General features: G+C 45.2%; 1 protein-coding gene across 5 annotated transcripts in view; it reads left to right on the top strand.

Moving 5' to 3' along the window:
- Positions 1-14312, top strand: part of KCNH1 (potassium voltage-gated channel subfamily H member 1) — a 443651-nt gene that overhangs the window by 208355 nt on the left and 220984 nt on the right. For all 5 annotated transcript variants that reach the window (XM_082399775.1, XM_082399774.1, XM_082399773.1 and 2 more), the window contains one exon: positions 458-887. In XM_082399775.1, the coding sequence (XP_082255901.1) occupies positions 458-887 (430 nt within the window). The remainder of the gene's footprint in view (positions 1-457; positions 888-14312) is intronic.

Here is a 14312-nt window from a genome sequence, read left to right as displayed (position 1 = left end):
CAGGCTCCAGTTGTGCAGGCTCAGTAGTTGTGGCTCACGGGCCTAGTTGCTCCACGGCATGTGGGATCTTCCCAGACCAGGGCCCGAACCCGTGTCCCCTGCACTGGTAGGCAGACTCCCAACCACTGCGCCACCAGGGAAGCCCCTGTCTTATTTTTTTATTTGCTTTTTAAAGGAAGTAAAAAACAAAAAAAGCTAATGGAAATCTCCTTTCCATATACCTTGGAAAAACTTCTAATTATATTGTGCATAAGTATACAAATATATACAATAAGTGTACAGTATATATGGAGCATTTCTCCATATTATGACTTACTTTGAAACAATGTTTTAAAGGTTGCCTTATATTGCATCTCAGGGAATACACTGTGCTGAAGGACCAGCCCTGGTGAGTGGAGGGAAGGAGTTGTTAGTATCTTTGTTTCTTGGCCTTGACCCTGTGCTCCTCTTCTTCCAGGGCATCAGCAGCCTGTTCAGCTCTCTGAAGGTTGTCCGGCTGCTCCGTCTGGGGCGAGTGGCCCGGAAGCTGGACCACTACATTGAATATGGGGCAGCCGTGCTGGTCCTGCTGGTGTGTGTGTTCGGGCTGGCTGCTCATTGGATGGCCTGCATTTGGTACAGCATCGGGGACTATGAGATCTTCGACGAGGACACCAAGACCATCCGCAACAACAGCTGGCTCTACCAGCTGGCGATGGACATTGGCACCCCTTACCAGTTTAATGGGTCCGGCTCAGGGAAATGGGAAGGGGGTCCCAGCAAGAATTCCGTGTACATCTCCTCGTTGTATTTCACCATGACCAGCCTCACCAGTGTGGGCTTTGGGAACATCGCCCCATCCACAGACATCGAGAAGATCTTTGCAGTGGCCATCATGATGATTGGCTGTAAGTATGACAGTGGCTGGCGCAAGGGGCAGGGGGTGTTATGTTTGTCCATCCTTTCTGTTAGCTGGAAATAGGACAGTGGCTACAGTGCCAGCAGGATCAGGGTGGTATAGCTTAAAATAAGGGAGAGATTTTTTTTTTAAAGGCTAGCTTTATAGTTTTCCTGATAATTTAAGCAGTGCATGTTTACTGCAAAGAAATTTAGAAAGTACAAAAGAGCACAAAGTAGAAAATAATGACCAACCATACATAATTCTACTTCTTAGAGATAACTGCTATCACCTTTTGGTGTTACAGATTATTGTCTATCCATATCTGAACACACAGAAACAGATTTTTATAGTTAAAATGAGATCATGCTATACATCTTGGTAAACTCCTTGTTCATAGAGCAGTGAATTGTGGAAGTCTTTCCATGTCAATTTAAAGATAGCTCTAGATCTGCACAGTCCAATATGGTATTAGAAAAAGAAAGTATGAGAACAAAATCTGAAATATCTCATTAATAATCTTTTGTATTGATTATACAGTGATATTTTTGTTAGAGTGTGTTAAATAAAATATTCTAATACAATAGTTTCATATATCTTTTCCTTTTTTTAATGTGGCTCCTAGGAAAATTTTATATCTTATTTCTGTTGGACAGTGCTTATCTAGATCAGCATTTTTGATGTCTGCTTGATGATTGAGAAATTTTCTAAATCCAAAAGAAAAAAAAAAACCTATGGGAAAGAAAAAAGTCTCTTGTTCAGTTGAGAAGTAGTGGGTTTTTGGATTAACTTGACTGGACTGAAAAACAGAAACAACCCTAGTTCTTGAGGAAGGTACAGTTGGTCCTCTGTATGCATGGATTCTGCATCCTCAGATGTAACCAACCAGGGATTGAAAATATTAAAAAGAAAATTCCAGAAAGTTCCAAAAACGTGAATTTGTGGCATGCCGGCAACTGTTTGCATAGCATTTACATTGTATTTACAACTATTTACATAGCATTTACATTGCATTAGGTACTAAAAGTAATCTAGAGATCATTTAAAGTCTATGGGACGATGTGTATAGGTTATATGCAAATACTATGCCATTTTATATAAGGGACTTAACTATCCGTGGATTTTGGTATCTGCAAACCTATTCATCCTGGAACCAATTGCCTGTGGACAGAGGGATGGCTGTACTTAATTTTCAAACACTCAACCATTGACCATTGTGTCGCTGTTGCTATTGCCAAGTCTGGAAACAGCCTTGGGCTGGAAACAACAATGAACTTCCCTCACTAAAGGGAGACTTAGGGAGTACTGACTAGACCTAACTGGACTGGGGAAAGCACATGAACTTGAGTGGGTTGGACTCACTGTGAACCTGCCAGATGCACCCTGTCGGTGCTTCCATGACACGCTGTGATGTGGGAGAGGACAGTCCTGTGCAGCATCAGTTTGGACGGTAGTCAGCTCACACGCAGGCAGGAACCCCTCTGCTTGATGTACTCCTTCAGGGTGGGGTTGATGCCTTGTTACACCAACCACGGAATTCTAAGGCCAGGGAAACTGAGGCTTCAGTTCGTCTTGCTTTGTCCAACCCATCTGCGATCCAGTGTCCCCTTCTGCAAGTGGATTTTGTTACCACCGAGTGTCCCATTTGCTGCCTTGCTGCCTCCTTTTTTGCAATTACCTCGTCAGGTCTGATGCCATCTTTTCCTAAAAGCACCCTCTGCCAGGCCCAGAGCTTGCCTCAATGTGTCTAAGGCATAATTGATTTGTGGGAAGTGTGTGCCGTGGAGCTTTTGGATCTGCTCCTTTCTTTAAAATGGGTTTTAATAGAGATGATTGCCTGACCATGGGAAGCAGCATTAAGTATCTGTGGGTGGCTAATTGCTTTAGCTTAATTAGAACTTGAGGTGCTTTCTCATGTCATGTAAAAGGATTTAAGACCTTTGCTTTTCTAGAACTATTTCAGCCTTAACATCTCCAGTTTTCTAGGCTGTGCTTGCAGCATTTTGTGAGCCTTGGGGCAGCAGTAAACAACCAGATGCACCGTGCTCGGGGCACAATTTCTGTCTCTTAGAGGGCAAGATGAGATGCTCTGTCAATCGAAATACTTCATTATATGCATTACAGAAAATTTACTGTGGGTGGTCAGTTAGGAAATGGGCTCCATTTCATGAGCTCCCCAAAGGCTTTCAAATATGAGGAGACTTCCTTGCAGCTTTTTACCTGGAAGAAAAGAAAAGAAAGAAAACAGCTCTGGTGGTATATGAGGATAAGCTGTTTTTCCAAAACCGTTCTCCTCTGGAGAGCATAATTTCCTGGCTATAGTCTCTAAGGAAAACCCAAACAATTATTATCACCTCTTTTCTCTCCCCACCTTCTCAGAGCTTTGTGATGTTTCCATTTCTTTTTTTTTAAAAAGTGTAATACGCAGGCAGTCACCTCTGCATTATGCAGCAAACTATGATATTTAGGTAGGCAAGTCAGCTTAATAGTCGCCCCATTTCCTGATCACTTGCTATTTGCCAGGTGCTGTGATAAGTACTCTACATACAACTACTGTTTGCAACAACTCTATGCCTTGGAGATTATTAAGTCCATCTTACAAGGAAATGGAAGCTCAGAGAAGTTAACTGCTTTCCCCAGAATACAGGGCTGGTAAGCAGGGCAGACAGGATTCACATCCAGAACTCCCTGAATTACAAGCCCGGCTCTCCCCACGGTGCCCACCTGTGGTGGCATGGGCTGAGAACACAGACTCCAGCAGCTTGCCCTCACTGGCACACTCACACTTTGAAAATTCTCTCCATAAATTTGAACAAACTGGCAGTTTCTGCAGTGGAAGGTGTTTGTACTCTTGCCTATTGTTGTTGTTTTAAGAACAAGATTATGGTACAGACTCAGGGGACCAGGTGCTTCAGAAACCAACCATTTTTTCAGCAACCTGTCACTTACAGTTACAGTTCTTCCCCTTTCCGTGTGACATCTGACAAATTCTGGTGCTAACAACAAGAGTTATTGCACTCTGTGTAATGTGGTGGTAATTATCCTTGTAAACTCACATTCCAAACAACCTTTGTTCAGGACAGCTGCTGATGTCTTATTAGACTTACGGGGCTCTCTTTTATCTTGCTTTGCCTGTATGCACATGTGCACGCTTGCATCCTTACTGCATGGTTCACGGGATTGGATAACCCCAGAAGCAGGATCTCGGGCAACAGAGAGCACTGACCGCAGCCTGCATTTGTGCCAAGGGGTCAGTGCCTCTCCCTCCCCGTCCCCCCGGCAGTCAGGCCAGCATTCCTCAAGGAGAGTAGAGAGACACAAAGCCAATGGACTTTGAAGTACTGGTAACATTGTGATGTTCTCCTCTTTGCATTGAATTTTACATGCATTGGTAATAGTATTTCTTGACTATTCTGTTGCCCTGTATTAACCATAGTATAGACTATCCAGAAGCCTCTGTTGCTTCTCCTCTCTGTGCTCTGTTACTGAATATCTTATTATAACTTGGCTAATTCCCCAGAGGATGCCAGGAAGCTGGAAAACTAAATATTTTCAAGCTTGCCCACCTTTCTCAGTTCTGATTTAAAAAAAAGAAAACTGCAATAGGAAGAGGTGAAGACTTGGCTAAAATGAGCATTTGTGATCATCTCTGGGTGTGGATGATCTATGGTGTCTCCAAATGCCTGGTTGTATGTCTGACTTCCACTCTGGGGTCTTGACCTGGGTCGGGGCAAGCCAGGCCTGCCCTGATCCTCCTGCCGTCCTCGCGCGGGTCTTTGGTGATCTCCAGCAAGGGCTCACCCTGAGGTGTGATGGGTGGGTTCCCTCTTTTGCACAGCTGGTCCTCCTGTGTGTTGGTGATGCTGAGAGAAACACAGGGCCACTCTGGCCCTCAGTGTGTCACCTGGGAGAGGATGCCCCCACTCAGCAGGCACGTACTGAGTGCCTCCCTTGATGGGCTCTGAGGATCGGAGACTGTACCTGTGGGCGTCACTGCCGGGAGTCAGTGGTCTAGTGGTGGTAGGGGCTGTGAGTATGACAGAGATGGTGGGCCTGCTGCCCACCAGCCAGTGACTAAGGCCTGGAGGCAGAGCCTCCCCTGTGGCCTGAGCCTTGCCGGGGCCTTTGAGGGACCCCCCTCCAAGGGGGAGGGATTGCTGGGGGTGGGTGAGAGTCCCTTTAGCTGGGGGTATCCGTCTCAGGTTAGGGACATGACCCTGTCTGGGGGATACTCTCCAGGGAGAATTTGATGGTGAAGTGACAGTTCCCATTTTCTTAATATGGGCTTTGTGCTTTTCCTGTTCTCTCCTCATAATGTCATTGCTGTCATCCTGTCATTATAATTAAGCCACATTCGTTTCCTTTCTTTCTGATAATGGCAGGGGGTCTAGACATCGTACTCCTATTCCAGATACTCTCCATCCCCCAGCGCTGCACGACACCTGTCTCTTTGAATTTTTTTTTTCCTCCCCCATCTCAGCTCCTTAAATCCAGAGCAGAATGTCAGTGCTGAAGGGACCCTTGTGAGTATCTATTTAGTCCACAGCAGCACCTCCTAGTTCTTCTGCTGGGCCAAATCTCATCCTGATCTGCGCTTCAGTCAACTTCCCCTACTCCCTCCCCCGGGTGGGGGGCTGGGAGCTCGGGCTCAGCCCTAGGGTTTCCTTGTATCACCTCCTTTCTTGGAGGGAAGGGACACGAGTAACCTGCACCCTGCACCTTTGACCCTACCACCTCACCCCCATGCAGTATGCTTTGTGACCCCCTTTCAGCTTAGATTATTATTTGCAAGCTTTTCTCTGGCTCCTTCAGGATTTTGTTTAAACATTCTTATTTCTTTTCATTCACCTTTGCTGAATATGCCTTTTTGCATTCTATGCCAATATACTGGTTTTTCCAAAATGACTGGGCACATCTCCCTGGAGGCTGTAAAGATACTCTTAGGAGACTTCAGACACATCACAGACTCTTAATAACTATGTATGGTCTTGTTGAATCCAAACAATTGAGAAGGTTCTGGAGTTTTAGAAGTGGTATTCAGTGATACTGGCAAAACATCTTTATTAGTTAGGGTGCAGGTTCTGTTATTGGACAGAGACACTGTAATAGTAGCATCAACAGAGTTTGTGTTTCCTAAAAGCTTAGGGCTGGTCTGACTGCTCTGCAGTCACCAGAGGCCAGGTTTCTCTGCTGTCTTAAATACATGACTTCCATATTGGGATCCCATATGGCCGTTCCAGCTTTGGCCGTATGTTCTTTTTCCAGAAAACAGAAAGAAGGGGAAGGGGAAGTCTGGCTGAACTCTTTCCTTTTGAGAGCAAGGCTAGGAAGTTGTGCATATTGCCTTTGTTCATATCACATTGGCTGGCACTTGGTAACCTGGCCACACACCTAGCTGCGAAGGAGGCTGGGAAATGTAGTCTTCTTCTGGGTGGTCATGTATCCAGGTAGGAATACAGTAATATAGACAAGGAGAACAGTTAATGAGGGATGACCAGCAGTGTGTGTCTACCCCAGCTTTTCTCCCTCTCCTCATCTCCCCTCAGTTGATACCAGCAAACATTAGCCCTCCATGACAGGCAGGCCCTGTTGGAGCTTCATCCCTGAATTGTTATTTGAGAGATTTGGGTTCAAGTCCTAGATCTGCTCTCTGCTTTAGGTTGTACCCTCTCATTTCATGTGGATTAGGGGTAAGAAGCTCTCCTGACCGTCTCACCTAGTTGAAGTGACAACTAAATGAGATAATGACGTAGGATAGCTCTTTGAAAAGTTGAAAATCTACATTCAGGTGTTATGATTTTATTGTTGTTAATAGCGATTATTTCTTGCTCATCTCAGTTAATTTTTTTTCCTTCCTGTTCTTAGAAAAAAAATAATGATTGCTTCTCCCTTCTCAGGAGCATGGGAATGCTGTTTAATTTCATTTTGGGTTTATGTTTATTTTGGGAAATGGGGCAGTGTCCAGAATACTATGGCAGAAATAACTATTCATTTCTCATTTATTCTTAGAGTTTTTTTCCTAGCCAGCAAATCAGCTTATTTTTCTTTAGAACATGATTTTTTAAAAAGTTCTGTTTGCCATTCTGCATTTCAGGTGGGTCTCCCCATCTTTAACACAACCTCAGGCTACTCTCTGTCCTCTGCATCCCTGCCACCTCTCCTCCAGAAGACCGTCTCTGGTTACTCCCTCCTGGTTCTCAGCCCTTCATTGTCTCCATACTTTTAAGGCTGAAAGACCCTGCTTTGGGTTTACTTACTTGCACTTAGAGTCACACTGCTCTGTCAATATTCTTATGACTTCATAGTTATCTTTCTTGTCTCAAGTGTATTTCTGACTGGCTCCTGTGAAACTCTAGGCTCCCAGAGGGCAGGACCTGTGGGTCTCCCTGCCCTTCCACTTCTCCTTTGTGCCTGGACACATACTGTTGGAATGTGGGGAAGAGCACAGGCTTTAGAACTGGCCAGTTCTTTAGAACTCTACTTTGTAAAAAAAAAAAATTTTTTTTTAATTGAAGTATAGTTGATTTACAATGTACCAGTCTCCGTTGTATAGCAAAGTGACTCAGTTGTACACATATATACATTCTTTTTCTATTTTCTCTTCCATTATGGTTTAGTCACAGGATATTCAGTATAGTTCCCTGGGCTAAACATTAGGACCTTGCTGTTTATCCACTCTATATGTAATAGTTTGCATCTACCAACCCTAAACTTCCAGTCCATCCCTCTCCCTCCCCCTCTTCCCCCTTGGCAACCACAAGTCTGTTCTCTATGTCTGAATTTGTTTCTGTTTTGTAGATAGGTTCATTTGTGTCATATTTTAGATTCCACACATAAGTGATAGCATATGATATTTGTCTTTCTCTTTCTGACTTACTTCACTTAGTATGATAATCTCTAGTTGCATAGAACTCTACTCTTGATTAATGCTTTGAACCTTGGCAGTTTCCTCCACTGAAAATGGAGATGCCAGCCCCTCCCTGATCACATTTTCAGGCTGAAAAAATGAAATGATGCCATGTACCTAGCACAGTGCTTCACACATGGGGTGTTCAAACAATGGTAGTTCTCTCCCTGGCCGCCCCCCACCCTTCCCTCTCTTGTACTACATTTCTAGGACTCATCAAAGTATGATGCTTCTCAGTCATTTGTTAGCCCTTTGGGTGTGCTCTACTTTACACAGATTTGAACTTGCATAAAATATCAGGTGCATTGCAATGTTTAATGTACAGGCCATTAAAGTGTGTATATCTGGATGTGAGGTTCCCTAGATACAAAGCGTCTCTAAAAAAAAAAAAAAAAATTGGCCTGACCGCAGAGCACGTTAGGGGAAGCTCTTAAAGGAGGAGAAAGTCATTTGTGTGGTCGGGAAGCATCACTTCCCAGACCTGACTGGCAGGATTTTCACTGGGTGGGAAATGGTACCAAATGGAGTGATAGTGCTCTCCCTGGAGGAGAGAAGGGACTAGAAACACTCATGCGCTGAGCACCAAGATATGCCGATGTCATGCTGGGAACTCTACTCAACAACCTCATACGTGGGCTTTATCATTCCTGTTTTGCAGGTAAGAAAACTGAGGTTCAGAAACGCAAAGTAACTTATATGAGGTCACAGCGTAAGAGGTGGCTGAACTGGGTTTTGAACCCAGTTTTATCTGACATCAGAGTTTCACTTTGTTGCTTCCCTTGCTGATTTATGTTGGAATGTTGGGTAGGGGAAAGTGTTCTCTTTAGTGTGTGTGTTGTTGGGGGCAGGGAAAAGAGTTAGAGAAGGGGGCTGTGGAAGGATTGCAGAGAGGGCGTGCTTTCCCCGGAAGCCTTGTCTGTTATTTTAAATGATAATTATGATGACAAAAATATCTGACTGTGTGTTGTGGGAAGACACTGGATTACTTGTTCGTAGGCAGCTGGATTACTGCACTGGGCAGAAGCGTTTACAACAATAGTCTTAGATGTTAGGTAATTCTGACAGTGGGAAGCCAACTGGATGAGGGGTATTGTCTCTGACCTTGTGGATACCCATGTCACTTGCAAAATCCTATTTCTCTTTTCAAATGTAATTTTCATCCAAGTGGGAGCTATCCTGTGGAGATGTTGCTGTAGTCAAGTCTTTTGTTTCTATGTCTGTTGTCTCCTTTGAAATTCTCAATACTCCATGGGACAGGTAGTATTCTCTGGTTTTTTTGGATAAGGGAATTGTGGAGTAACTTGCCAAAGGTCACACAGCTAGTTAGAAGCAAAGCTGGGCTCCAGCCCGTGTCATCACTCCCAGCTCAGTGCTTTCCCTGCACTTCCAGATCACCATGGTAGCAGTTGGTGCTGGTAGCCATGGATCACAGGTTATGCCAGTGGACTGTGGCACCTGGTTCCTTTGTGGGATGTCCTCAGAGCTTGATGAGAAGAGGTGAAGGTGGATGAAGGGTGGTTCACCTCCATTCTATTTTCAGCAAGGAACTTGACTAATCAAGTTGCACACCTCTTCAGCTGGATAAGCCTTTACTGTGGCTCTCAAATGCGAGGCTGACAACTACAGACAGCTAGGGCGAAATCATACAGGAGAAAATCATGTTCCTTTCCTTCTTTAAAATTGGTGATGGGAGGAAAGCCCACCAGGGAAATGTTTTCTAAAAAATACATGAATAAGTATGGTCCCTAAGAAGACAAACATTAGATTTACCTGCCAATTCCCCAGAACCTCAATCAATCAAGTCTGAGTACCTCTTTATTTGGTTAACAAACATTTTTTTGAGTGTCTGCCACGTGCCAGGCATCATGAGTATGGAGGATGGAGCACTGAATGAGAGAGATGTAAGCTCTGCCCTCATGGTGCTTATGGTCTCCTGCGGGGGACCAGATCAGTAAATAAGAAATGGCTGTGACGTGAGATGAGTCTCTACTAAGGAAAGGACAGGTTGTTATGGAAACATGTGCAGGGGCCCCTCACACAGTCAGGAGTCAAGGAGCGGGCTCAGGGAGTATAGACCCCATTTATTTGGGAAGAGCTCTGGGCCCGGCCCTTCCCAAGATCTTTCTCATTGCATCTTTTTTGCAGATGTCTCCCCAGTCAGACTTCAGCTGCCTGGGGTCGGGGGCCGTGTGGGCCATTACCTGGTCCACAGTGGGCTCAGTAAATATTGAATGAATGCAGTAAAGGAGTTAAAATAAGACATCATCCCTTCCTCGATTTGCTTGCCATCTAGTTTGGGAAATACTAATGCGAACAGGAGAAACCATGTGAAGCTGGAAAGCAGTGAATGTTCGTGGAATAAGTGGAGCCAATTTGTGCTTTCAGACTTCTGGGAGACCGTGATCATTTCTATAAAGTGGAGGTAAGAGTGGCATTGAGGAGATTTTACTTAGCCAGTGAATAATGGGTAGGATCTGTGTGACGTACAGGTGGAGAGGCAAGCAGAGCACTAATAATGACGTTAGTGAGCATACGCTATGTGTAGGACGCTTTATACATATTCTTCATTAAGTCTCCTGACACTGCTATGTCACAGGTGTTATCATTCCAGTATTACAGGTGAGGGAACTGAGGCTCGAAGCGTTCAATTATCTTCCCCTGGGTCAACCTTCTTATGACTGGTAGAGTCAGAACTGAAACCTAGATTTCCAATCCCAAGCTCGTTGTCTGTCCACCAGTCCGCACTGCCACCCATGACCATGGCCGTGCAGCAGAAGGCTGCAGGGAAAGCAGCGCCATCCCTTCCTGCCAAGTAGGACAGCGGGAAGAGAGGAAGGTAGGAAGGAAGGAAAGAAGGAAGGACGTGCTGATCTGAGAGGGGCTGAGTGCCCGCCGTGTGCCTCCTGGCTTGTCAGCCTCTTAGAGTCCCTCCTGCAGGAGGCTGGTGCTTGGTGACCACCTCCGACAGCCCATCACACGCCAAGAGACGGGGATTGCAACAAGTAGCAGTAAGGCTAAGCTGCTGGAGTATTTGAACACCAGGTCTCAATCTTTTAGTCTGTCCTTTAGAAAAGAAATCACTGGCTTGCAGATTTTATTTTTTTACTTGGAGGATACCACCAGTGATTTCTGCATTCTGTCACTCTGTTAGACTGAAGGTGCCGCAGCCACGGTATTGGTCAGCTTGTCTCCATCAAAGACCGCCCCCTTTTCCTGGACAGCTCCCTTTTGAATTGATGCTACCAGAGAGGAGACTAGATAAGGAGGATGGTTTCTGAAAACTAATCTTCCCTGCCATCCAAAACCTGTCAAGCTGCACGTGCAGAAGACATTAGGTCAGGAGCATAATTTTAATTTCTGAAATCATTATGACAGAGGCAGTCCATGGGACCAAAAGAGATCAGCATGGGTACGAATCCTTGGTTCCACAACTTAATAGTCAAGTGAACAAGGTACTTAATTCCTGAGCCCGTTTCTTCATTTGTAAAATGGGGATGACGCACGTTCACTGGCATAAATGAAAGTAAAGGGTCTTCCCTCTCAGAATGTTTCCGTCTGGTGCTCAGCCTGGAGCCATAGATGGCAGGTTGCTTGATGGTGATGCCATTCTCCCAGCACCTTTAGTCTGCATGTTTTGCTTAACAGTTCAGCCAGGGACATTGGCTGGGGTTTTAGAGGAGAAGGAGGAGTTGTGTTCAAAGGTGGTAATGGAATTAGGGTAGCACAATGCTTTGCATACAGAAGAGCTTGACAGTGGTTTGTTGGTGGAACCAGACGTCAAGACAGAAATCTTCTGGTGAGGATGCTGCAAAACGAGGGGCTGTCAGGGCCGACTCCATAAATCCTCACCTGAGAGTGACTTTGCAAACTTGAAAAATGTTTCCACTTTCACTTTTCCCCATTGTGGTCCTCTGTGCATGTGTGAGAGAGAATAATTTTAGTTCTTTTCAGCTAGAGGTCTGGCTCTGAATCATAGCTACATGGTGATAAAAACCCACTGTCACCGCAAGAAAGCTTGGCAAGGAGAGAGGTCTTGGTAGGAAGAGCAAAATCAGAGCAGGAGGCTGAGAAAGAAAATCAAATCTGTGAAAAACTGCCAGTGAGTTCTGTAGAGCTGCAGTGCCCTACTTGTAGCACTAACCCCGTGCAGCAGGGTGACCCTTGTTCCTCCTTAGGGATGGGAAGAAGGGCTGGGCTGGGCTGGAATGGGGGTGGCAAAGCTAGAGCAGGGGAGGGGGGGTCCCTCTTCCTGATCATAACTGCAGAACTGAGGGCCAGGCCCCCTTCTCCGAGCTCCCTGGGTTAGGGATGAGGGAAACAAAATGCACCCATTGGAGAAACAACAAAAACTCTAAAGGGTCCCTGCAAAGCAAGGCACAAATGCACAGCTTAACTGAGAACAGCAGGCTGACTGCAGCTCTGCAGAGACAGCACAAAGCAAGGGGAGCTCTCGGGCCACGGGACTACCTGTCAGGCCTGGCCTTGCCACAAAGCAAGCGGAAAGTCAGGGAAGAAGCAGAAGCCACAGGTTCTCCTCTGGCAGTCTTTTTGATTCCATCCCTCCTGGGAAACTCAGGTGTTTAATTACACTGGCTGAGCTCACAGGCAGACACTGGAGGCCTTGGCTGGAACCCAGCATCTTAACACGTAGACAGGAGGCAGATTTCTGAGCACACAGTGGAATGTGTGATCTGGGCCTTTGGTCTTTGCTTCTCTCCCTCCCTCCCTCCCTCCTTCCCTCCCTCCCTCACTTCCACAGATATTTATTAACCCCCTACTGTGTGCCAACCACTTAGAAATGGTGAAGACATATGGATAATCAGCCATCCTTTTTCTGTGATAATTAACCAGATCTCCAGTTATCTCGTGGGTACTTAAAGAATTTTGGAATTGAGAAGGACCTCAGGTGTCATCAAGGTCACCTACCGGTTAGATCCTTGAATCTCTTGCCTAAAGTTTGAATGCCCCCAGGATGGGGCCATTCCACTTCCAGATAAGCTCAAGGGTAAGAATTTCCCTCTTATATAAAGCTAAAATTCCCTCCCTGTGGATTTCACCCCTTGTTCTTGGCTCTTTACTCCTGGGACTTTGTGGGAGAAATCTAGCTTTTCTTTTACACAACAGTGCTTCAAACGTTGGAGAACTATTATGTCTGCCTTGAGGCTTCACCTCTTCAAGATGGATAAAACCAACTTCTTCTCTGTGGTTCTGAGAACTTTCTCCATCTAGATAATAATGATTTTTTGTGTCTCTCTTATGAGGACTAAACTCGGTTGTCTGCCTATAATGTGACTAGAGCAGAACTGAGTGGGACCATGGCTTTCCTCATGTGAAACCACATTTATAGATTGAAAGAGCATCAGAACTAGAAGGGGTCTTAGAGACCATCTGTTCTAACAGCGTCATCATGTAGCTGAAAAGGTGAGGCCCAGAGAGAGGAGGTGACTCAACTAGTTAGTGGCAGAGCGAGAAAAGGACTTAAGTCTCCAAAACTCCCAATCCTCCAAGGTTTGAGCACTTTCCATCACGCCTCACCGCATCTCAACATCTCTTTAGCCTGCTCTTATTTCAGATTTGTATTTTTGACTACTACATGATACTGTTAATTAAAATTCGCTGGCACCAGCTAGAAGTCCTAAGTTATTCCATAGGTTCTACTGTGAACTACGTTTCTACCATCTTCTGCTTTTCTAGTTGGCTTTTTGGGGCCAAGTCCATGATCTGACATTTATCCAAATGTGTCTCCCCATTTTCCTTGGCTGCACAAATCTGGGGATATAGTCATGGGACAACGTCACTGTAGTAGGAACAAAACAACGATTTCTTTTTCTATCCCTTTTCAGCAAGATCATTAGAACCTAGCGTATGGTTTAAGAGGTATGAATGATGTCTCATCACTCAGGAGTGACTGTAGATGCCTTCTGCTTCCACCTGGTACGTAGTATCCATTTTCCTTCCTTGGTCCCTCCTGTCACTTATGACATGGTTCCCCAGTTGCGACCTCCACCCTGCTGAGCTGTGGATCTTCTTCTCTGCCAAAGTGCTGATGTTATTCATTCCATGTCACCAGCAATGACATGCAGGAGCTCTGGACTTTGCTCCAGTGCGAGTGAAATGCCCTCCTCCCACCTGTGCTAAACTCTGGCACCAAGACAGAACAGGATCACATTATGTTGCCAGTAGTAGAACACTTTCATTTGTCTTGCTTTAAAAAATTTTTTTCTTTTAATTCTGGATTCTTTTCTTAAACCCTGACTTGGATGTTCTTAGTTTGGGATAGAAGACACCATGCATGCTGTCCTCTCTCTCTCTCCTGCTTTTTCACAGAATCTCACCTTATCCCAAGTTCCTAGACAAAGCTTGTGCTTGGCAAGCATCTCTATATGGAGAAACCACATTTCTACCATTCTTTGCTTTTACTATTGGCTTTTTGGACCCAACTCCGTGACTACCAGTAGGGTGAACCCTTCCCCACTGGGGTACAACTTCTTGACGCTATAGGAGGGCCTTTGTTCCCTGACTAATTGG

The sequence above is a fragment of the Balaenoptera borealis genome, assembly GCF_965194805.1.
Source record: "Balaenoptera borealis genome assembly, chromosome: 1".
In the NCBI taxonomy this organism is placed as follows: domain Eukaryota; kingdom Metazoa; phylum Chordata; class Mammalia; order Artiodactyla; family Balaenopteridae; genus Balaenoptera; species Balaenoptera borealis.
This window is presented reverse-complemented; position numbering and strand designations above follow the sequence as displayed.